Source organism: Erythrolamprus reginae, chromosome 3 (assembly GCF_031021105.1).
Source record: "Erythrolamprus reginae isolate rEryReg1 chromosome 3, rEryReg1.hap1, whole genome shotgun sequence".
Lineage (NCBI taxonomy): Eukaryota > Metazoa > Chordata > Lepidosauria > Squamata > Dipsadidae > Erythrolamprus > Erythrolamprus reginae.
In genome coordinates, this window is record NC_091952.1 from 8,686,537 (window position 1) to 8,711,023 (window position 24,487).

At 41.7% G+C, this 24,487-nt stretch overlaps 1 protein-coding gene across 1 annotated transcript; it reads left to right on the forward strand.

The window, feature by feature from the left end:
• The first annotated feature begins 806 nt into the window (after positions 1–806).
• PTK6 (protein tyrosine kinase 6) lies at positions 807–24,487 on the forward strand. Its single transcript, XM_070744460.1, has 8 exons — positions 807–1,127; positions 7,284–7,405; positions 12,575–12,738; positions 13,546–13,699; positions 14,561–14,722; positions 20,061–20,242; positions 21,532–21,685; positions 23,561–24,487. The coding sequence occupies exons 1-8, from the start codon at positions 889–891 to the stop codon at positions 23,755–23,757; spliced, it is 1,374 nt and encodes a 457-aa protein (XP_070600561.1). The 5' UTR covers positions 807–888; the 3' UTR covers positions 23,758–24,487.

Below are 24,487 nucleotides of genomic sequence, written 5' to 3' on the forward strand. Positions count from 1 at the left end.
ATTTTCTCTTGTAATAATCCTTCAGTTGTTGTCTCCTATGCAACACTCTACGCATGCGTGGATATGTCATTAATTCTTGTTCAGAATCCAAGGATGATACAGATGGGGTGGGTAAAATAAGGACCCGGATTATGGGGTCAATAGGCTGGCTCTTTTAAAAAGTGCTATTGCTAACATGTTGTAAGCCGCTCTGAGTCTAAGGAGAAGGGCGGCATAAAAATCGAATGAATGAATGAATGAATCAATCAATCAATTCCCCTGGCCGATGAATATATTATAAGTTAGTTGTTTTCTTTTATGTGTTGTTTTGTTTTATGTATTGTGTGTTTATATGTATTTAAATAAAATTTATTTTTAATAAAAGAAAAAAGAATGTATTGTAAGTTAGTGGATTGGGAATGAGTTTTTTAAAAAAATGATCTTAAATTTTTAGATTAATTAATTTAAACTAATTGGATTTAGGATGCTATCTTGTTCCTTTACATGTTGTAAGCTGCCCAGAGTGCTCAGAGAGGGGCGGTATATAAATCCCATTAATAATAATAAACAAACAAACAAAACAAACAAACAAACAACTTTAAAGCCCATTGTACAAGTCAGAAAGGGCTGGGCTGACATGCAATCATGAAAGTTCATTTAGCAGTAGGAGGCAGAAAGGGGCTTCCCCCATTCCTTTCCTCCCTGCTTTTCCGGTTTGTACACCTTGTGCTGGTAGGGTATACAGTATATACCTGCTCCAGAGAACGCCTCCCTGGCTTTACGAGAAATCCCTGCGCTGCATTCCAGGAAGACTGCAAAGCTTTGCTAGCATGAACAGGAGTTGCGGCTGGGGAAGACAGGAGACCAACCGAGGTTGATCCGTTCCCCCTTTTCAATCCTGTCCTCCCCATGGCTTGCGCGACAGACCTGGTGACGGGAGCTGGCTGCCCTCTATACACCAGTTTGTGGGATTTCCAAGCCCAAACTGAAACGGAGTTGACTTTCCAAGCAGGGGACCTATTCCAAGTGATTCAGAAGACCGGGGAATGGTGCTGGGCCAAGCAGGTGGACACCCTGGGGGGAAGGTGCGAAGAAGGCTACGTTCCCTACAGCTACCTTGCCAAGAAAGAAACGGTCGAGACGGAGCCGTAAGTACTAGCAGGTTGGGTGCAAAAAATATACAGTGGCTTTTGGCGGCGAAGTTTAAGGAACTTTGCTGACTGCAGTGGTTAGAATGCAGCATTGCAGGCAAACTCTGCCCATTGCCAACAGTTCGATCCTGACTGGCTCATGGTTGACTCAGCCTTCCATCCTTCTGTGGTCTGTAAAATGAGGACCCAGATTATTGGGGGTAATAGGCTGACTCTGTAAAATTTAATTTATTTGACTTCTATGCCGCCCAATCCTGTGGGACTCAGGGCGACATACAATAATAAATTGCGGGATCTCGGGGAAGAGCCTTCTCTGTGGTGGCTCCGACTCTTTGGAACCAACTGCCGGCAGAGATTTGCATTATCTCCACCCTACTGGTCTTCCGGAAAGCCGTTAAGACCTGGCTTTTCTGGCAGGCCTGGAATTAGGCTGATTGTAAGTATGTATGTTTTTTTATATTATTATTATTATTATTGATTTTTTAAAATTAGATTTTAACTGTTTTTACTGTTGTTGTATTTATTCCGATTGTTAGCAGCTCATAATGTGAAACAATGTTACAAAGAGTCAAATGAATAATAAAACAATAGAAACCCCATAAGAAAAGCCCAAGCAAACTATCCAATCACACACACTTACATACAAGTCAATCACAGTTCGGCTGTGAATAGATGTTAACATTCACAGTGCCCAGGCTTGCTGGCAGAGCCAGGTCTTCATGGCCTTCAGAAGGCCAGTAGGGTGGGAGCAGTGCGGACATAGGGGAGGTAGTTGGTTCCATAGGTCCGGGGCAGCCACAGAGAAGGCCCTCCCTTACCTGCATTGCTTAGTCGACGGGACCTGGAGGAGGCCAACCCTGTGGGATCTAATTGGTCTCTGGGCGGCATGTAGCAGGAGACGGTCCCGTAAATAGTCTGGTCCTAAGCCATGTAGGGCTTTATAGGTAATAACCTTGAATTGGGACCAGAGACTAATTGGCAGCCAGGTCAGCGTGCGAAGTGTTGGTGTTATTTGGGAGTATCGAGGTACAGCCATGATAGCTCACACGACTGCATTCTAGACTACCTGCAGACGCCAAACACTCTTCAAGGGTAGCCCCATGTAGAGCAATTACACTTAAAATACTTGTGAAGCACTGTGAAGTGGTATATAAGTCTATGCAGTGCGATGATGCGATGCTGTTCTAGTCTACATTCAATTCCATTCTATTCTATTCTAGTCTATTCCATATTTTCTATTCTATTCAATTCTGTTCTTCTCTACTCTACTCTACTCTACTCCATTCCATATTTTCTATTCTATTCTGTTCTGTTCTATTCTTCTCTACTCTACTCTACTCTACTCCATTCCATTCCATTCCATTCCATTTTATTCTATTCTATTCTGTTCTTCTCTACTCTACTCTACTCCATTCCATTACATTCCATTCTATTCTATTCTATTCTATTCTGTTCTTCTCTACTCTACTCTACTCTACTCCATTCCATTCCATTCCATTCTATTCTATTCTATTCTGTTCTTCTCTACTCTACTCTACTCCATTCCATTCCATTCTATTCTATTCTATTCTATTCTGTTCTTCTCTACTCTACTCCATTCCATTCCATTCCATTCCATTCTATTCTATTCTATTCTATTCTGTTCTTCTCTACTCTACTCTACTCTACTCCATTCCATTCCATTCCATTCTATTCTATTCTATTCTATTCTATTCTATTCTGTTCTGTTCTGTTCTTCTCTACTCTACTCTACTCTACTCTACTCTACTCCATTCCATTCCATTCTATTCTATTCTGTTCTTCTCTACTCTACTCTACTCTACTCCATTCCATTCTATTCTATTCTATTCTGTTCTTCTCTACTCTACTCTACTCTACTCCATTCCATTCCATTCCATTCTATTCTATTCTATTCTATTCTTCTCTACTCTACTCTACTCTACTCCATTCCATTCCATTCTATTCTATTCTATTCTATTCTAGTCTATTCCATATTTTCTATTCTATTCTGTTCTGTTTTGTTCTGTTCTATTCTTCTCTACTCTACTCTACTCTACTCTACTCCATTCCATTCCATTCCATTCCATTCCATTCTATTCTATTCTGTTCTTCTCTACTCTACTCTACTCTACTCCATTCCATTCCATTCCATTCTATTCTATTCTATTCTGTTCTTCTCTACTCTACTCCATTCCATTCCATTCCATTCTATTCTATTCTATTCTGTTCTTCTCTACTCTACTCTACTCTACTCCATTCCATTCCATTCCATTCCATTCCATTCTATTCTATTCTATTCTATTCTATTCTATTCTGTTCTTCTCTACTCTACTCTACTCCATTCCATTCCATTCTATTCTATTCTGTTCTTCTCTACTCTACTCTACTCCATTCCATTCTATTCTATTCTATTCTGTTCTTCTCTACTCTACTCTACTGTACTCCATTCCATTCCATTCCATTCTATTCTGTTCTTCTCTACTCTACTCTACTCTACTCCATTCCATTCCATTCCATTCTATTCTATTCTATTCTATTCTAGTCTATTCCATATTTTCTATTCTATTCTGTTCTGTTTTGTTCTGTTCTATTCTTCTCTACTCTACTCTACTCTACTCCATTCCATTCCATTCTATTCTATTCTATTCTGTTCTTCTCTACTCTACTCTACTCTACTCCATTCCATTCCATTCCATTCTATTCTATTCTATTCCATATTTTCTATTCTGTTCTGTTCTGTTCTATTCTTCTCTACTCTACTCCATTCCATTCCATTCCATTCCATTCTATTCTATTCTATTCTATTCTAGTCTATTCCATATTTTCTATTCTATTCTATTCTATTCTATTCTGTTCTTCTCTACTCTACTCTACTCCATTCCATTCCATTCCATTCCATTCTATTCCATTCCATTCTATTCTATTCTAGTCTATTCCATATTTTCTATTCTATTCTGTTCTTTTCTGTTCTATTCTTCTCTACTCTACTCCATTCCATTCTATTCTATTCTATTCTATTCTATTCTATTCTAGACTAGACTAGACTAGTCTATTCCAAATTTTCTATTCTATTCTATTCTATTCTTATATCTATTCTTATATCTATTCTATTCTATTCTATTCCATTCTCTATTCTATTCTATTCCATTCCATTCTATTCTATTCTTATATCTATTCTATTCTATTGCCATTGCGGCAGAGTGGCTGGACTGTAGTATTGTAGGCAAACTCTGCCCACTGCCAGCAGTACGATCCTGACGGCTCAAGATTGACAGCCTTCCATCCTTCCGAGGCCATTAAAATGAGGAACCAGATTGGTTGGGGTCAATATGTTGACATTAACTACCCAGAGAATGCTATGAGATATGCTGTGAGGCGGCATATAAATCTCAGTGCCATTGCTGTTGGGGCCTTGAAGCAGTTCCATGCAAGTAAATATTGGCTGAAGAAAGGATTGCTTTGGTCCAGGTGTCGTTTCAGACTGCTTGAGTCACTACTGGCAGGGAAATGGGCACCCAGAGGGCTGGAGAATTCTGGGAGTTGAAGTCCACACATCATTGACAGCAGTGAGGGGCTGCCCATGTGCGCAGAAGCGGAATTTTGCACGAGGATGCTCGATTTTCGGCGATTTGTTTGCTTCCATGCATACGCGGAAGCAAAAAAGGCTGAGAATCGGCGAAATCCCACGCGTCCCAGTATCCTCATGCGAGATTTTGCTTGCTTTGCATGCACAGAAGCCAAATCTCATGCAGGGATTCAATTCAATTCAATTTATTAGATTTGTATGCCGCCCCTCTCCGAAGACTCGGGGCGGCTCACAATAATAAAAACAATATTCCAGCAAAAACAAATCTAATATTAAAAAGCACATAAAACCCTATCATATTTAAAAAAGCAAACAGCATATACATACCCAAACATAAATATATTAAAAAAAGCCTGGGGGAAAGGTGTCTCAACTTCCCCATGCCTGGCGGTATAGATGGGTCTTGAGTAATTTACGGAAGACAAGGAGAGTGGGGGCAGTTCTAATCTCCGGAGGGAGTTGATTCCAGAGGGCCGTGGCTGCCACAGAGAAGACTCTTCCCCTGGGGCCCGCCAAATGACATTGTTTGGTCGACGGGACCCAGAGAAGGCCAACTCTGTGGGACCTTATCGGCCGCTGGGATTCGTGCGGTAGCAGGCGGTTCCGGAGGTACTCTGGTCCAATGCCACGCAGGGCTTTAAAGGTCATAACCAACACTTTGAATTGTGACCGGAAACTGATCGGCAGCCAATGCAAGCCACGGAGTGTTGCAGAAACGTGGGCGAATCTAGGAAGCCCCACGATGGCTCTCGTGGCCGTGTTCTGCACGATCTGAAGTTTCCGAACACTTTTCAAAGGTAGCCCCATGTAGAGATGCTCGTGCATGCATCGGGGATGCACAGATGCGTACATATCGCCATTTTCACTACCGGAACGGCAATCCCAATCATTTTGGTAGCGGCCCATTACTGATTGACAGGGAATAGGGGCATTCAGAGAGGTCAGAACAGAGTTTATCAATCTTACAACTTGAAGATCTCTGGACTTCAACTCCCAGAATTCCTCAGACAGTATGGCTGGTTGGGGAATTCTGGGAGTTGAAGTCCACACATCACTGACAGGTGGGGGTGGGGCTAGAGCAGAGCTTTTCGACTTTAGCACATTTAAGATGTCTGGACTTCAACTCCCAGAATTCGCTGGCTAGCATGGCTGGCTGGGGAATTCTGGGAATTGAAGTCCAGGCATCTTAAAGTGGCCAGGGTTGAAAAGCACTAGAAATTTCACACAAACACTCATTATCTTGAGAATCGTCTTCCAATTCCTGAGGATAACCAACATCTTTCCCCGGACAATCTTTCATGGAAAGGACAAAAGTTCCAATTCCACTCTTTTTCCAAACATTCCCCAAGCACACCAGTTTTCCCAGTTTTTCCCATCAGCCCCACAACCAGCCTACAGACGGCTCAAGCCAGTCAGCCAAGCTATGTAGAAGTGGAGACTGCAGACACAGCGATGATGTCATAGAAACTGTAGAAGATATATAAAGGTGGAAGGTATTAATGTATTAATTAATTATAGGTATAACAAGCAGGAAGAGGGAGATTGTGATCCCCTTATATAGAGCGCTGGTGAGACCCCATTTGGAATACTGTGTTCAGTTCTGGAGACCTCACCTACAAAAAGATATTGACAAAATTGAACGGGTCCAAAGACGGGCTACAAGAATAGTGGAAGGTTTGAAGCATAAAATGTATTAGGAAAGACTTCATGAACTCAATCTGTATAGTCTGGAGGACAGAAGGAAAAGGGGGGGACAGGATCGAAACATTTAAATATGTTAAAGGGTTAAATAAGGTCCAGGAGGGAAGTGTTTTTAATAGGAAAGTGAACACAAGAACAAGGGGACACAATCTGAAGTTAGTTGGGGGAAAGATCAAAAGCAACATGAGAAAATATGATTTTACTGAAAGAGTAGTAGATGCTTGGAACAAACTTCCAGCAGATGTGGTTGGTAAATCCACAGTAACTGAATTTAAACATGCCTGGGATAAACATATATTCACTCTAAGATAAAATACAGGAAGTAGTATAAGGGCAGACTAGATGGACCAGGAGGTCTTTTTCTGCCGTCAGTCTTCTATGTTTCTAGTATACATTATTTAATAGTAATAATTTATTATTAAGGAGATAGAAGCATAATACACAAAAATAAGAATGTAATTATGCTAAACAATATGAAAAACTGCAGAAAATATAGAAAGATATAAGTAAGAACAAGATAGCTAAGAGAGAATGGGGATTTCTCTCTTGTTTTGAATTATGTTATTTTTTTGTATTTATCATTTAGTATGCTTTGGGGATATTTTTGTTTTTGGTTATGCTGCTTATTTTGAATTTATACTCAGATCTGTAAATACAATGTTTATGTTTGATTTTAATCAATAAACGTTTATATAAACATTTTATTTTTTTTAAAAAGAAAGAAAATGTAGAAGAATCAGGAATACAGGGTTTTCCAGCCCATCATCTCCTGCTCATCTCCCACTATTGTTGTGAAAAAGATTGTGGACGTGGGTCAATTGGCTATTTCTTCTTTTTTTTTTTCTACCATCCCACCCCCCCACAAGATGGTTCTTTGGGCAAATCTCCCGCTCGGAAGCAGTTATTCGGCTGATGTCGGAAAAGAATAAATCTGGTGCTTTCCTGGTTCGTATCAGTGAGAAAACTGGAGCAGATTTTGTACTTTCAGGTAAGGCTTTGTGCAGTAATGGGCAGCCAAATTTTTTATTGCCACACTGTGGGTGTGGCTTATTTTGTGGGTGTGGCTTAATGGTCATGTGACTGGTTAGGAGTGTCTTGCCGGCCATGTGATCAGGTGGGAGTGGCGATCATCATTGTTCAAGTGAACTGTTAAGTCCTCGACTTACAACCTTACCAGTGTCGCTTGCTGGGGTGACAATTTGCTTCGCATTTCCTGCGCTCTCCTTCCTGGGTCGCCCCCCCCGCCTCAGGGTGGGTAGCTAAGCAAACGGGTGCTGCCAGAAGCATAAATGCTGCCAGCATTGCTTCCACCCAGGCCTTGTGCTTGCACCTCAGGTGGGAGGTGGCCATGTGAGGATGGAGGGGAGCTGGTCAGGAGAGAGGGAAGCTCGTCCGAGGCCAGGAAGGAGGAAAGAGGAAAAAAGCAAGGAGCGCAGACGCAGCAGCACCAGCAGAGAAAAAAAGGAGAGCTGAGCTGAGACCAATAATCCAGGAAGTGACAGCCACCTATCAGCTGGAGCTGCGCACACATCTTCATTTTCATTGGTGGAACTGTGTTCCACCACGTCCTGCCTGCTGCCCACCCCAGGCTTTGTCCTGCAAAAGACGCCTGCAAAGGATTCTCAAGTTCTTTCCTGAATTCGTCACGGGTGGTTTTTGACATAGAACTGTTTGTTTAGAGCAGGGCTGTCAAGTTCAATTTCATTGAGGGCCACATCAGGGTTACGTTTGACCTCGGAGGGCCAGTGGATGAGCGTGTCCAGGATGGGCGTGTCCAGGATGGGTGTGTCCAGGATGGGCGTGTCCAGGATGGGTGTGGTCAGGATGGGTATGACCAGGATGGGTGTGTCCAGGATGGGTGTGGTCAGGATGGGCGTGTCCAGGATGGGCGTGACCAGGATGGGTGTGTCCAGGATGGGTGTGTCCAGGATAGGTGTGGTCGGGATGGGCGTGTCCAGGATGGGTGTGGTCAGGATGGGTGTGGTCAGGATGGGCGTGACCGGGATGGGTGTGGTCAGGATCAGGCGGGGGTTCCTACTTACCCCTGCTACCGGTGCAATACGTGTGCACCTCTGGGTGATCAGCATCCAAGCGAGATTTGGCTTCTGTGCATGAGCAGGAGGTGAAATCTTGGGAGAGGATGCACAATGTGTGAGTTTTTGGTGGTTTTTTAACTTCCGGATATGCGCGGAAGCAAAAAATCACCAAAATATCGCACATATCCTCTCATACTCTCTCGCCCGTTGATCACCCATTTTCGCTACTGGCACGCAGTGTATCACATACCGGTTAGCAACCCATTACTGGTTGGGATGGGTGTGGCCATGGCAGGCAGGACACATGTTGGGGGCACCAGTGATGGCCAAGTGTTAAGACAGGACTTGCCTGAGACCGTCCCGCACTCTCATTATAACCTTCCTTCCTTCCTTCCTTCCTTCCTTCCTTCCTTCCTTCCTTCCTTCCTTCCTTCCTTCCTTCCTTCTTTTTTCTTTTTCTTTTTTTCTTTTTATTTTCTTTCTTTTCCTTCCTTCCTCATGAAGATCTTTCTTTCTCCCTCCACTCTCCTTCTCTTTCTCCCTCCCTCCCTCCTTCCCTCCCTCTCTTTCTTTCTATCTTTCCAGCCAAAATGTTCTTTCTTTCTTCCTTCCTTCCTTCCTTCCTTCCTTCCTTCCTTCCTTCCTTCCTTCCTTCCTTTTTTCTTTCCATTCCTATTCTGCAAGGCAATTCAAACTGATCAAGAATTGGAAACCTTTCCAGCAGGAATTCCTGAGTCTCCTTGCCAAGTTCCCAAAGGGTAAACAAAGGCATGGGATGATTTCGTGCACACGCCCTTGTTTTCTTGGACAATAGGATTGGGGTGGTTTTGTCATCCCTTTCTTCCAAGATCATCTTTTGATTTTGCAAACCTGCCTAGAAGATTTCCTCACTATCCAAATAGTAGCCAGCTCTCACCTGGCTTAGTTTCATTTACAACCAGTCAAGGCTGGATAGATGTTGCCATGTGCTCAATTCCCAGTTAGATGGAACTTCCAGGAGGCCCATTTTTCACCCTCCCCAGGCTCCAGAGGCTTTCCTGAAGCCTCCAGGGGGGTGAAAACTGATTCCTCCAGGGTCCGGAGGCCCTACAGAGGCCAGAAACAGGCATATTTCTGGACTATGTAGCAGTGTTCTCTCTAAATTTTTTTTGGGGTGGGCAGAAAAGTATAGTGTCTGAGCGGCAGTCCCTTCGGGACTGGGCGGCAAAGAAATAATAATAAAATTTCCCTCTCGGCTTCTGGGCAGGTTTGGAAAACTCTGAGTTGATGATGATTTTTAAGTGAGCGATTGCTCACTGCTCAGCTTAGAGGGAACTATGCTATGTAGTTTTCTGTGTATGATATGACTGTATGTCTGTTTTTTATATACAGTAGTACCCATAGATACGAGCATAATTCGTTCCATAAGGGAGATTGTATCTCGAGGCAACTCGTATCTGGAACAAGTTGTTTTTCCCCTACGAGATAACCAAAAGCAAGGATTCTTGCGCCACCTAGTGGACGCTCGGCTCGTATCCCGAATTTGAGCTCGGAACTAGAACAGAAATGTCTCTCCCCTCGTGGCTCGTATTTTGAAATACTCGCATGTAGAGCAGCTCGTATCTAGAGGTACTACTGTATTGGGGTTTCGTGTTTTTTAGACTTTTTAAATGTATTATTGTTATTTTAGAGTCTAACTATTAGATTTGTCATTATATATTGTTTTTATCATTGCTGTAAACCGCCCCGAGTCTGTGGAGAGGGGCGGCATACAAATCTAATAAATAATAATAAAAAATAAATAACTTCTGGAACTTCCAGGAAGATTATTTTTCACCCTCCCCAGGCTCCGGAGGTTTTCTTCAAAGCCCCAGGAAGGTGAAAACTGCTTCCCCCAGGGTCCAGAGGCCCTCGGGAGGCCGGAAACAGACCCATTTCCAGACTTCTGGAACCTCTGATAGGCCCATTTTTTGCCCTCACAGACCCTCCACACGGCTTACCTGGAACGATGAACAGGCCGCATGGAGGGGAGGGGCAGGATGAGCAGGGCCAGCCAGGGGTGGCATTCGGGGGTTCGCTGAATCCTGCGGATCCTTGGCTAGAAGATTGCCCAAACCCTGCCAAGAACCCAATTTTCTCTCCCCCCTCCATTGCAAACAGGATGCGTCACCATCAAAGCAAAATAATAATAATAATAATAATAATAATAATAATAATAATAATAATAATTGTATGCCGCCCCTCTTCAAAGACTCGGGGCAGCTCACAACAATAATAAAACAATATTACAATGAAACAAATCTAATATTAAAAACATGTAAAACCCCATCATTTAAAACCATGCAGCACACACATACCAAACATAAAATATAAAAGCCTGGGGGAGATGTCTCAGTTCCCCCATGCCTGGCAATACAGGTGGTCTTAAGTAATTTGCAAAAGACAAGGAGGGTGGGGGCAGTTATAATCTCTGGGGGGAGTTGATTCCAGAGGGCCAGAGCCGCCACAGAGAAGGGGCCCGCCAAACGGCATTGTTTAGTCAACGGGACCCGGAGAAGGCCAACTCTGTGGGACCTTATCGGCCGCTGGGATTCGTGCGGTAGAAGGCAGTTCCAGAGGTATTCTGGTCCAATGCCATGTAGGGCTTTAAAGGTCATTACCAACACTTTGAATTGTGACCGGAAACTGATCCGCAGCAAGTGCAAGCCACGGAGTGTTGGTGAAACGTGGGCGAATCTGGGAAGCCCCACGATGGCTCTCGCGGCAGCATTCTGCATGATCTGAAGTTTCTGAACACTTTTCAAAGGTAGCCCCATGTAGAGAGCGTTGCAGTAGTCGAACCTCGAGGTGATGAGGGCATGAGCGACTGTGAGCAATGACTCCCTGTCCAAATAGGGCCGCAACTGGTGCACCAGGCGAACCTGGACAAACGCTGAAAGATGGTGTTCCAATGTTAGCTGTGGATCGAGGAGGACGCCCAAGTTGTGAACCCTATCTGAGGGGGTCAATAATTCCCTCCCCCAGGGTAATGGATGGACAGATGGAATTGTCCTTGGGAGGCAAGACCCACAGCCACTCCGTCTTGTCTGGGTTGAGTTTGAACTTGTTGACACCCATCCAAACCCCAACAGCCTCCAGGCACCGGCACATTACTTCCACTGCTTCGCTGACAGAAATAATTCTGCAAATCACCTCATTTGCTATTCTCTGCAATGCAGCCTTCCAGCAATCCATCATTATCTCCCCCTTTAAAGAGATGGGGGTTTTGTGAATCCCCTGACCCCATAATAGTGTTTCCCTGCTTTGTTTTACATTTGCTTTCCTGGGTATAATTTTTTATTTATTTTTCTCCACCTTAACATAAAACATACATGAACCCAACACAACATCCATATATATAATTTTAAACACTTAAGGGATTATCTTATCTTTCTTTTTCCATTTAAACAATCATAACATCACCCCTCCGTCATTTGAGCTGATTAACAATAAGTATTTAAACTATAATATTCCAAAAACAACATTTCTGTGCTTAACAATTTTTATATATAAAATTTTCTAATTTAGAAAAAACAATTTATTCACTCCAACAATTAAACTATTTAACAAATAGGAATGAAATGTATCTATTTAAAATAACATAGATCATAAACTACCAAGTCTGTGTTGCATTATTATTCTATTCTGTTCTGTTCTGTTCTATTAATATAACACAGACTTAAAGTAGTTTATGATTTATGGGAATAGAATAGAGTAGAGTAGAGTAGAATAGATTAGAATTCTGTTCTGTTCTATTCTATTCTATTCTGTTCCGTTCTGTTCTATTAATATAACACAGACTTAAGGTACTTTATGATTTATGGGAATAGAATAGCGTAGAGTAGAGTAGAATAGTATAGATTAGAATTCTGTTCTATTCTATTCTATTCACATAAATCATAAATACCATTAAGTCTGTGTTACATTATTATGCAATACTACCACCATTTCTTTATTCATCATCTGGGTTTCTACCATCTAATATCCAGTGCTTGTACATCACTTCCAAAATAATCATTTCATTTTAATTATTTTTAGTTTCCATCCATTCATTAAACGTTTCCCAAATTTTATAACTAAATTTGCTTTCCGGAATCCGACAGTCCGCGATGGCCACCTGACCAGGCACTACAAGATCTTGAGGAACAGCGACGGGAGGTTCTACATGAATGGGACGAGGACGTTTCCCGATCTGCTCACCTTGGTGACGTGTTACAAGGAGAAGGTTCTTACTCATGGCTTGAAGCTTCTGGCTCCCTGCTACAAGGTGAGAGAGGGCTGGGCACAGAATGCCTTGTGGTTTGGCAATTTTAAGACTCCTTTTTTTCAGCGCTGTTCTCCCTTCAAACGGGCACGAAACGAATGGCCGTAAGTCAAGGACCTACCTGTAATTGGAAGAACAAAAGTTTGCAAATGGTACATGTCAGAAATAAGTTTATTTCTCAAGATAATATCACAATGCAAGATAATGGTCTGTGTTGCATTATTATTCTATTCTATTCTGTTCTGTTCTATTAATATAACACAGACTTAAGGTAGTTTATGATTCATGGCAATAGAGTAGAGTAGAGTAGAGTAGAGTAGAGTAGAGTAGAGTAGAGTAGGGAAGGCTGATGTAAGCCATAATCACTATGTAATTGTGGGCTTGCTAATTGTGCTGCAACCTGATTAGCTGTAACCTATATATAAGGAGCAACACCCTTGCATGGGTATGGTTTGTGCTGGGTGGTTTGCTATAGTGGTTTTGTGAGTTAGTGGTTTGTGATTTGATGGTTTAGTGCTTATGGTTTGTGGTTTGTGGGTGGTTGCAGTGATGGGTGTAATAGTAGTGTATGATAGTATTGTGATGGTTTATTTAGAGAAACATTTTGCTAAGAAGAAAACTAAAATATATTTTTACAAGAAAGCCTGCTGAAGTGTTTTTCATTGAAGACTTCAATTAAGTATAGTTGTGAACTGTGACTAGTTGTTGGGGTTAACTTCCACATTCACAAAACTCTCCCCCAATAGTACAAACCCTAAATCTTGAGGAGAACTAATACTAATCCCATTTGGACTTTATTTTTGACCCAAGCCGGAGCCAAAGGCCATGCCCCACTGGGACGATTGGGAGAGACCCAAAGATGAATTCCGTCTGATCCGGAAGTTGGACTCTGGCTTTTTTGGAGACGTCTACGAGGGACTTTGGAAAGAGAAAGTGAAGGTGGCCATCAAGGTGTTACAGAGAGGTGAAAGTCGAGCTGTAGTTATATTTGTTTGTAAATTGTTATATTTTTCATAACGATTTTCTTGTGTATCCAAGTATAAAAGATTAACTTTACTAATTTAGTTACCATGCTAAATGGTTAATATATGGCACATGGTATACAGACAAATCATATCAAGGTGTTTCCTTTTCTTTTCCTTTCTTTTTTCTTTCTCTTTTCTTTTTCTCTTTCCTCTTCTCTTCTTTAACTCTTCTTCTTTACTTTTTATTTTTTATTTCATTAATGTTTTGTACTGTTCTCTCCTTTCTATTCCAATTAAGTCACTAACTACTTATTGGGATAGAGGTTCAATGCAAAACCTATATATTTGTACTTGTTTTTATATTCCTCATGCTCAAATTTCTCCTTTGTGATTTGTACATGGAGACACAAAAATATTGTGATGTCCTTTCTTCAATAAAGAAAAAATAATATATATTTTTTAAAAAAAACAAGGTGTGATTGCTAACTAAACAGAAGAGTGTCTAATTAACTTTTTTACGGCAGACAAATAGAAGAATTTTAATTAACTTAGATAAACAGAATCCATCCATTGGAGCTTTTCATGTTGTTAGCCGCCCCGAGTCTGCCGAGAGGGGCGGCATACAAATCCAATAAACAATAATAATAATAATAATAATAATAATAATAATAATAATAATGCATCCCTTTTTTAATATAGGCAGTCCTCGATTTACAAACACTTACTTAGCGGCCATTTGAAGTTACAACAGGCTTCAATTGGGGTCATAAGTCAAGTACTTCCTGTATGCCCAGAAAGTAGTTAGGAGTTGAGTTGTATCCCGAGGGAGCAATTTACCTTTGTTTTCCTTCCCATCCTAGCCGATCTGATGTGCCAGGACACCTTCAAAAATGAGATTGAGGCCCTGAGGTTGTTGAAGCACAAAAACATTCTCTCCCTCTATGCCATCTGCTCGGCTGGTGATCCGGTCTACATCATCACCGAAATCATGAGCAAAGGGAACCTGCTCGCATTCCTGAGAGGTAAGAACGTGGTCTTTTTCTTGGTTCCACCCCATTCGCTCAAACCTTGGCAACTTTAAGACTTGTGGACTTCAACTCCCAGAAATCCTCAGCCAGCAAAGCTCTGACGGAAGAATTCCATTCCCCACCATCCAGTCCAGGGGCGGATTTCCATTCTCGCTGCTACTGGTACTCTGGGCACGCAGCTTTACTCTTCCTGCATGCGCGCATGCACGTCCCAGTGTGTTTTTGCTTCTGCGCATGCATGGGAAGCAAAATCTTGTGAGGGAACATGCACACATGTGAAATTTCGGCAATTTTTTTTCCTTGCTTCTGTGCATGCGCAGAAGCAAAAAACCACTGATTAAATACAAAAATGGATAAAATAAATATTACAAATTAAGATAAATAGAAGACCCGAAGCGTTCCTCCTTGGGATCGTAGACCAAAAAATAGATAAAAATAAATATTATTTATTAATACAGTGGAACCCCGACATAAGAGCTGCTCTACTTAAGAGCAACTCGAGATAAGAGCTGGGAGGGGAGAGATATTTTTGTTCTACTTACAAGCCCAAATTCGAGATACAAGCGCCAAGGAGCTGTCTCCTGAAGCCAAACGCTAACTTCTGCGTTCGGCTTCAGGAGACAGCTGCGAAGCGGCGCGCGTGTTTTAAAAGGTTGCAGCCGGCCTGGGGGGCTCGGGGGGGTGCTTGCAGCTTTCTTTCTTGCTCTTTTTCTTTCTCTCTTTTACCTTCCCTTCCTCTATTTCTTCTTTTCTTTCTCCTTCCCACCTTCTTCCCTCCCTCCCTCCTTTCACTCATTCCTCTCTTACTCTCCCCTTTCATAAGTTTCCTTGCTTCCTTCCTCTGTTCCTGTCCCTTCCCCCTTTCTTTCTTTCTTTCTTTCTTTCTTTCTTTCTTTCTTTCTTTCTTTCTTGCTCTTTTTCTTTCTCTCTTTTACCTTCCCTTCCTCTATTTCTTCTTTTCTTTCTCCTTCCCACCTTCTTCCCTCCCTCCCTCCCTTCACTCATTCCTCTCTTACTCTCCCCTTTCATAAGTTTCCTTGCTTCCTTCCTCTGTTCCTGTCCCTTCCCTCCTTCCTTCCTTCCTTCCCACCCTCCGTCCATTCATTCACCCATTCCTCTCTTGATCGCTTAAAGCCGGTCCCTGGTGCAAAAAGGGTTGGGGACCTCTGTCCTACAGGATTGGGTGGCAGAGAAGTTGAACATATGTAAATTTAAAAGTTTAAGAAAGTTTACAAGTTAAGTGAAAGAAACTTCATTATTCATTTATATGTACATGTACATTTCTTCATTAAAAACATGTCTTTCTGCATAATTTAGACTAACTTTGTGAGTTTTTTGAGGGCTGGAACCAATTAAAATTATTTACATTAATTCCTATGGGGAAAAGTCGTTCGAGATAAGAGCTGCTCGACTTAAGAGCCCAGGTCCGGAACGAATTAAACTCGTATCTCGAGGTACCACTGTACACATATTGATTGCAACTAGGATGGCAATTGGCCAACAATGGAAACAACCCAAACCTCCAGATGACGATTTGATATTAAAAAAAATTCTAGATTGTGCAGAATCAGATGCATTAACACTCAAATTAAAAAACAAAGAAGAATCCGACCATTATAAAACTTGGAAGTACTTCTATAATTGGTTTAAGAGAAGAAACAAAAACTTAAATTGAAATACAACAATAATAATACGTTATATCCTTTTTATTTGATATGACAAATCACAAAAGATCTATATACAGTAATTTTTTAGGGAAGATTTGTATGAATTTAAATAAATTAAATATGAATGAATGAAGGCGATTAAGAAAATAAAAATGATTAAAAAAATATGGACAACCTAAAAGAGAAAATGGTAGATACTGATATTATGATATACTTCACCAGAAGATAATTTAAAACTATATGATGATTTATAACTTACCCCCTCAAGGGAATTTAAGTATAAATATTATATCTTATGTTATATGTTAATTGTTATTGTCATTATTGTTTAGTGTACTTAAATAAGTAATTAATCATATTATTAGAATTATTCTATTTTTTGTTTGTTTGTCTGTTTGTTAGTATGTGTTAATTTGGCATTGTTTCAACTCATGATTTATACCATTTATTTTATTTGTGTAAATGTGTATATATGTAATAAAAACTTTATAAAAAATAAAAAAAAGTATTGATAAAAAGTAACAAAAGAAGACAATAGGACAGGGACGGTAGGCACAGTGGTGCGCTTATGCACGCCCCTTACAGACCTCTTAGAAATGGGAAGAGGTCAATTGTAGATCGCCTAAGGTTAAAAGTTTTGGGGTTAGGAGTAGAAACCACAGAATCCGGTAGTGCATTCCAGGCGTGGATTACCGTACTCTGTTGCTGAAGTCGTATTTTTTTGCAGTCAAGTTTGGAGCGGATGCCATTTAGTTTAAATCAATTTCGTGCTCGTGTGTTGTTGCGGTTGAAGGTCAAGTAGTCGTTAACAGGCAGGACATTTTGGTATATGATTTTATGAACTATAATTAAGTCAGAACGGAGACGACAGAGTTGTAAGTTGTCTAAACCAAGAATTTCAATATATGGGGATCTTGAAGGCAAAACCCTCCCTTTCCCTTGACCCCCAACAAATGGTTCCCAAGGAAATCCTGCCTGCCTCAACCAACATAGAGGCGGCACTTGGACATCCGTTTCAATAACCATCATGAATACACTTGGCATCCATGAATCTGTCTAATCCTGCCTTGAAGCTATCAAGGCTGACAGCTGTCACGACCTCTTCTGGCAGTGAATTCCATAAACCAACGACCCTCTGGGTGAAGAAATATTTCCCTTTATTCGTCCTCACTGTCTTACCTATGAGCTTTAGGGAGTGCCCCCTCGTCCTGGTATTGTGTGATAGAGAAAAGAATTTTTCTCCATCCATCTTTTCTATCCCATGTAGGATTTTATACACTTCGATCAAGTCACCTCTTCAACGCCGTCTTTCAAGGCTGAAGAGACCAAGGCGTTGCAACTCTGTTAATCTCTTCCCCGAAATCTCAGCATCTCTTTGTCCAGCCTCTGAACACAAGTATTTCTGTTATTCTCATAGTTTAAATATTGCTTTTTTGCAGTTCTACAGGTGCTGTAAAATAGATTAGTAGCACAATCCCCATGTTAAGGAATCTGAGTCTGAGCCATTCTCCAAAAACAAGGAAAGGCTACAGCCCCCCCCCCCTGCCCTTTGGTCGATTTTATTTATTGCCTGAGGACTTTAATAGCATTCTCAGCAATAAAATGAGGTCATGGAGGGTGAGGAATCGCTAATCGTCTGAATGGGGAGTTCCCAAAGATTCTGTGATAATTGAGTGAAGTTCTGGGTTAAGGTTAAGGATTAAAAACAAATCCCTCAAACAGAGCAAATTTCCTGTCAGCCAAGAGCCGCCTTTGATCAGGAATTTGGGGTGGTTGTTTGCTTTTTAAAAGATGGCTTGAAAATGTTTGGAAACTCCTTTCCTGAAGAATGCTAGGCAGTATGTTGGGCGTTGCTGGAACTTGCATTGCAGATACCACCAACACCAGCCCAAAAAATTTCAAAGTTTGGAGTTTTTTTACATGGGGAAAAGGATGTTGAAAAAATTCAAGATGGAGGCTGACTGTGCAATTAAAGCCCCATGCTGATAAACGTTCACTACAACTTCGAGTCTTCGGAGAGGGGCGCCATACAAATCTAATAAATTATTATTATTATTATTATTATTATTATTATTATTATTATTATTATTATTATTATTATTATTATGCCAATACAACACAGCAAACAATATCACTATGCGGGATTCCGTATTTCATCACCAGTCGGGCGCTTCCCAAGTACCTATGACTATGTGATGTAGCGGCGAATTATGTTTGCCGATCCCAGTAAAGCGGCCTTTTGCAATTGACAGATGGGGATTTTGTCAATTCCGATGGTTTTCAAATGTCCGCTGAGATCCTTTGGCACTACTCCCAGCGTGCCGAGTACCACTGGGACCACTTTCACTGGCTTATGCCAGAGTCGTTGCAGCTCGATTTTTAGATCTTCGTATTTCACTAATTTCTCTAGCTGCTTCTCCTCAATTCTGCTGTCTCCTGGGATTGCGATGTCAATGATCCATACTTTCTTTTTCTTCACGATCACAATGTCTGGTGTGTTATGCTTCAGAATCCAGTCAGTCTGAAGTCGGAAGTCCCACAGTAGTTTTGCTTGCTCATTTTCTACCACTTTTTCAGGCTTATGATCCCACCAGTTCTTTGCCACTGGTAAATGGTAGTTCCGGCACAAGTTCCAGTGGATCATCTATGCCATACCGGTAGCATCATGTCTATGCTTGTAGTCAGTCTGAGCGATCTTTTTGTAGCAGCTGAGTATGTGATCGATTGTTTCATCTGTTTCTTTACAGAGTCTGCACTTTGGATCGTCTGTTGATTTTTCAATTCTGGCTTTGACAGCATTTGTTCTAATGGCCTGTTCTTGTGCCGCCAGTATTAGTCCTTCTGTCTCCTTTTTGAGTGTTCCACTTGTAAGCCATGACCAGGTCTTTTCTTTATCCACTTTGCCTTCAATCTTCTCCAAGAACTGGCCATGCAATGCTTTGTTCCGCCAACTGTCCATACAACATTATTATTATGATGATGATGATGATGATGATGATGATTATGATGATGATTATTTTATTACAACTTTTCCTCCTAGGTATTGCCAAACAGAAATTCAAAAATGAAGATAAATACTTAATCCTTCATATTATAACAGCAGCTAGACTGTTATACTCACAAAATTGGAAAACAGAGACAGCCCCTACAATTCTAAGCTTTATAATCAAGGTCCTCGAGTGTGCAAAAATGGCTAAAATGACTTTGGAACTGCAGGAAAAAGATTAATCTGAATTTTACAAAATATGGGAAAATTGGTACAAATGGCTCAAACAGGAAAAAATACATTAAAAATCTAAAGGAAAAGCAAAACCAGACACTCCTCCCTTACATATTCAAATAAAATAAAAGTATAAATAAGTTTTAGGAGGGAAGTGTTTTTAATAGGAAAGTGAACACAAGAACATGGGGGCACAACCTGAGGTTAGTTGGGGGAAAGATCAGAAGCAACGTGAGAAAATATTATTTTACTGAAAGAGTAGTAGATCCTTGGAACAAACTTCCAGCAGATATGGTTGGTAAATCCACAGTAAGTGAACATATATCCATCCTAAGATAAAATATAGGAAATAGTATAAGGGCAGACTAGATGGACCATGAGGTCTTTTTCTGCCCTCAATCTCCTATGTTTCTATGTTTCTATGTCACTGTCCGTTTCTTCCCAGGTCCAGAGGGGAAAGAAACGGAGATGGTGGTGCTAGTCAGCATGGCTTCCCAGGTGGCCGAGGGGATGAGATACCTTGAATCACAGAATTTCATCCATCGGGATTTGGCTGCCAGGAACGTCCTGGTGGGAGAAAACAACATTTGCAAAGTGGGAGATTTTGGGATGGCCAGGCTGATCGAGGTACTCAAAAACATCCAAAACAACAGGATTTAATCCAGAAAGGTCAAATTGCGGGATCAATGTGTCCAGTCAAACTGGTTATCGTTACAATGAACCAGCCAAAGGGTTAGAAAAATGGAAATAGATAACATCGATAGAAGTAGATTAAAATAAAATAGAATAAAGATAAGGGAGAGAGGGTGGCAGGGAGGGAGAGGTAGATGATAAATGATGTAGATGACAGATAGATAGATAGATAGATAGATAGATAGATAGATAGATAGATAGATAGATAGGAACCTGCTTATAAGGCAGTAGCTTTAACCTCTAAGCCACAGGTTGCCCAAGTTCAAATGCCAGTAAGGGTATGGCTAGCTGATGAGAGCTGAATAGCTTGAAATAGATGTATACTAGTCTCCAACCATATACAGTGGTACCTCTACTTACGAACTTAGTTTGTTCCATGACCAGGTTCTTAAGTAGAAAAGTTTGTAAGAAGAAGCAATGTTTCTCATAGGAATCAATGTAAAAGCAAATAATGTGTGCTATTGGCGAAACCACAGGGAGGGTGCAGGCCCTGTTTCCACCCAGAGGACTCATGGAGAGGCCCCACAGAGGCTTTCCCCCACCTTTTCCGGCCCTGTTTCCTCCCAGGAGATTCATTCATTCAATTTTTATGCTGCCCTTCTCCTTAGACTCAGGGAGGCTTACAATGTGTTAGCAATAGCACTTTTAACAGAGCCAGCCACAATCCGGGTCCTCATTTTACCCGCCTCGGAAGAATAGAAGGCTGAGTCCACCTTGAGCCGGTGATGAAATTTGAACCGCTGACCTACAGATCTACAGTCAGCTTCAGTGGCCTGCAGCACAGCACTCTAGCTGCTGCGCCACCCCGGCTAGATTCCTAAAGAGGCCCCACAGAGGCTTTTCCCTGCTTTTTCTGGCCCTGTTTCCTCCCAGGAGATTCCTAGAGAGGCCTCATGGAGGCTTCTCCCTGCCTTTTCTGGCCCTGTTTCCTCCCAGGAGATTCCTAGAGAGGCCTCACGGAGGCTTCTCCCTGCCTTTTCCGGTTACAGTTTTGGAGGCTCGGCTTTGTAAGTGGAAAATGGTTCTTGAGAAGAGGCAAAAAAATCTTGTACACTCGGTTCTTATCTAGAAAAGTTTGTAAGTAGAGGCATTCTTAGGTAGAGGTACCACTGTATATATGGTGTGGATTGTGATCCAACACACGCTTTCCGGACTGGACAGACCCGTTTTTGGTATCAAGAAATGTCAAGTTTTCCAAAGACCGTGTGCTTCTGTCTTTGCAGGAAGATGTATACCTCTCTTACTCACACAGCTTTCCTTACAAATGGACCGCACCGGAAGGCCTCTCCTCTGGATGCTACTCCATCAAATCTGACGTGTGGTCCTTCGGCATCCTTCTTTATGAAATCATAACTCGCGGGCAGAACCCATATCCAGGTATGGGGACAAGAGTGTTAGAAACAACAAAAGAAACTTGGATTGATTAAAAAAACAGAGTATTTATTGGAAAGAAATAATATTAATAATAATAATAATAATAATAATAACAAAACAACAACAACAACAACAATAACAATGTTGTTGTTGATGGTGAGACCACACTTGGAGTACTGTGTACAGTTCTGGTCACCGCACCTCAAGAAGGATATAATGGAACTGGAAAAGGTGCAAAAAAGGGTAACAAGAATGATCAAGGAAATGGAGCCCCTCCGTTATGATACCAAGTTGCAACGCCTTGGTCTCTTCAGCCTTGAAAGACGGCGTTTAAGGGGTGACTTGATCGAAGTGTATAAAATCATGCATGGGATAGAAAAGGTGGATAGAGAAAAATTATTTTCTCTATCACACAATACTAGGACAAGGGGGCACTCCCTAAAGCTCATAGTTAAGAAAGTGAGGATAAATCAAGGGAAATATTTCTTCACCCAGAGGATCCTTGGTTTATGGAATTCCCTTCCAGAAGAAGTTGTGACAGCTGTCAGCCTGGACAGCTTCAAGGCAGGATTAGACAGATTCAGGGATGCCAAGTGTATCGGTGGTTATTGAAACGGATGTCCAAGTGCCGCCTCTATGTTGGTTGAGGCAGGCAGGATTCCCTTGGGTACCATTTGTTGGGGGGATCGAGGGAAAGGGAGGGTCTTGCCTTCTCTTTCTGCTCAAGATCCCCATGGACAATTGGTGGGCCACTGTGTGACACAGAATGCTGGACTCGATGGGCTTTGGCCTGATTCAGCAGAGCTCTTCTTACGTTCTTATGTTCTTATAACAACAACAACAACAACAATAATAATAGCGGTTTGTAAAGTGCAGTGGATATATTATAACATCCTAGGCCCCTGGGTGGGTCTCAACTAGTAATTAATGTCAAATCTGGCCAAACAACTGGCAGCTTTTCAACTTCAACTACCAGAATTCCACAGCCAGCCATTAGAATTCTGGGAGTTGAAGTCCACAGGTCATAAAAAGGCCCATGGTTTCTCACCTCTCAGACAGTGCTGACTCACCCATGATGCAACCTCTACTCTGATTGGTTGCTGTGGGTATAAAGGAGGAGTTTCCTCCCCCCCCTCGCCTTTTTTCTTCTGTGTGTTCTGTGTACTATTTAATTCTGGGGTTTCAGACTTGTGGCCTTCAGTTCCCAGAATTCCTCATCCAAGTTTGCTGGCTGAGGAATTCTGGGAGCTGATGGCCACAAGTGTTAAAAGTGGCCAAGGTTGGAGACCCTTGGTTTAATTTCCCTCATGATGTTCCTATCTTGTGTTGTTTCTTTCTGGATTATGACAAGGATGCGGAGAGGGGCAACATATAAATCCAAATAATAAACAAACAATTTTTTATATATAATTACTACAAGTTTGGGTTAGTGTCTCTGAATTTATTTGGACTGCTTTTTGTTTGTATAAAGTGTTGGGGGTTTGGGGATGACACAATGGAGTCCGGTAATGAGTTCCACGCTTCGACAACTTGGTTACTGAAGTCATATTTTTTACAGTCAAGTTTGGAGCAGTTAATATTAAGTTTAAATCTGTTTTGTGCTCTTGTGTTGATGTGGTTGAAGCTGAAGTAGTCGCCGACAGGCAGGACGTTGCAGCATATGATCTTGTGGGCAATACTTAGATCTTGTTTAAGGCGTCTTAGTTCTAAACTTTCTAGGCCCAGGATTGAAAGTCTAGTCTCATAGGGGATTCTGTTTCGAGTGGAGGAGTGAAGGGCTCTTCTGGGCTCGGCCAGGACTACGTTTACTGCTATCCATGTATTTCATGCCATTCGCAGAATACATAAATAATGCTACATTTTCTCTTCTCTCCACAGGCATGAGTAATTTGGAGGTCTCCACCAAGGTTCAAAACGGCTTCCAGATGCACCGCCCGCCCAGGTGCCCCCCTGTCATGTACTCCATCATGTGCAAATGCTGGAACCTGGATCCCAACCAAAGACCGGACTTCCAGAGTATCAGAGAACATCTCCAGAATTTCACCAGCTACGAGAAATTTGAAGCCTTCTCTTAAACTGCCCTTCAAGGACCGGGGGGGAAGTTGTACCCCAACAGACAGTCATCTGAGTATAAGGGGTAGAGGAGAAGATCACAATGATCGACAAATTATCATACCATCAGCCCCTGCTGGGAAAGAAAGGATGTGGGTTTAATCAAAAAAGGCAATGTAGGGGCTTTGATGTCTGGATATACAGAGCTACGAGCAGGACTTGACAAGATGCTAGAATTTATAAGTATGGCAACCATCAATGTAAGGTTGCTTTGCATTTTATAATGCTCTGGCCCAATCAGGTTGCAGTTTACACCCTGTGACTTAGCATTCATTACTGTTTAACATGCTTACATCCTTCTTTTACCTTATGTGGTAACATAAAGGAATATCGCATTGGACAGAGCTAATCCTTGACATTTAAGAACATAAGAAGAGCCATGCTGAATCAGGCCAAAGCCCATCGAGTCCAGCATTCTGTGTCACACAGTGACCCACCAATTGTCCATGGGGATCTTGAGCAGAAAGAGAAGGCAAGACCCTCCCTTTCCCTTGACCCCCAACAAATTGTACTCAAGGGAATCCTGCCTGCCCCAACCAACATAGAGGTGGCACATGGACATCCATTTCAATAACCACCGATACACTTGGCATCCATGAATCTGTCTCATCCTGCCTTGAAGCTATCAAGGCTGACAGCTGGACCTCTTCTGGAAATGAATTCCATAAACCAAGGACCCTCTGGGTGAAGAAA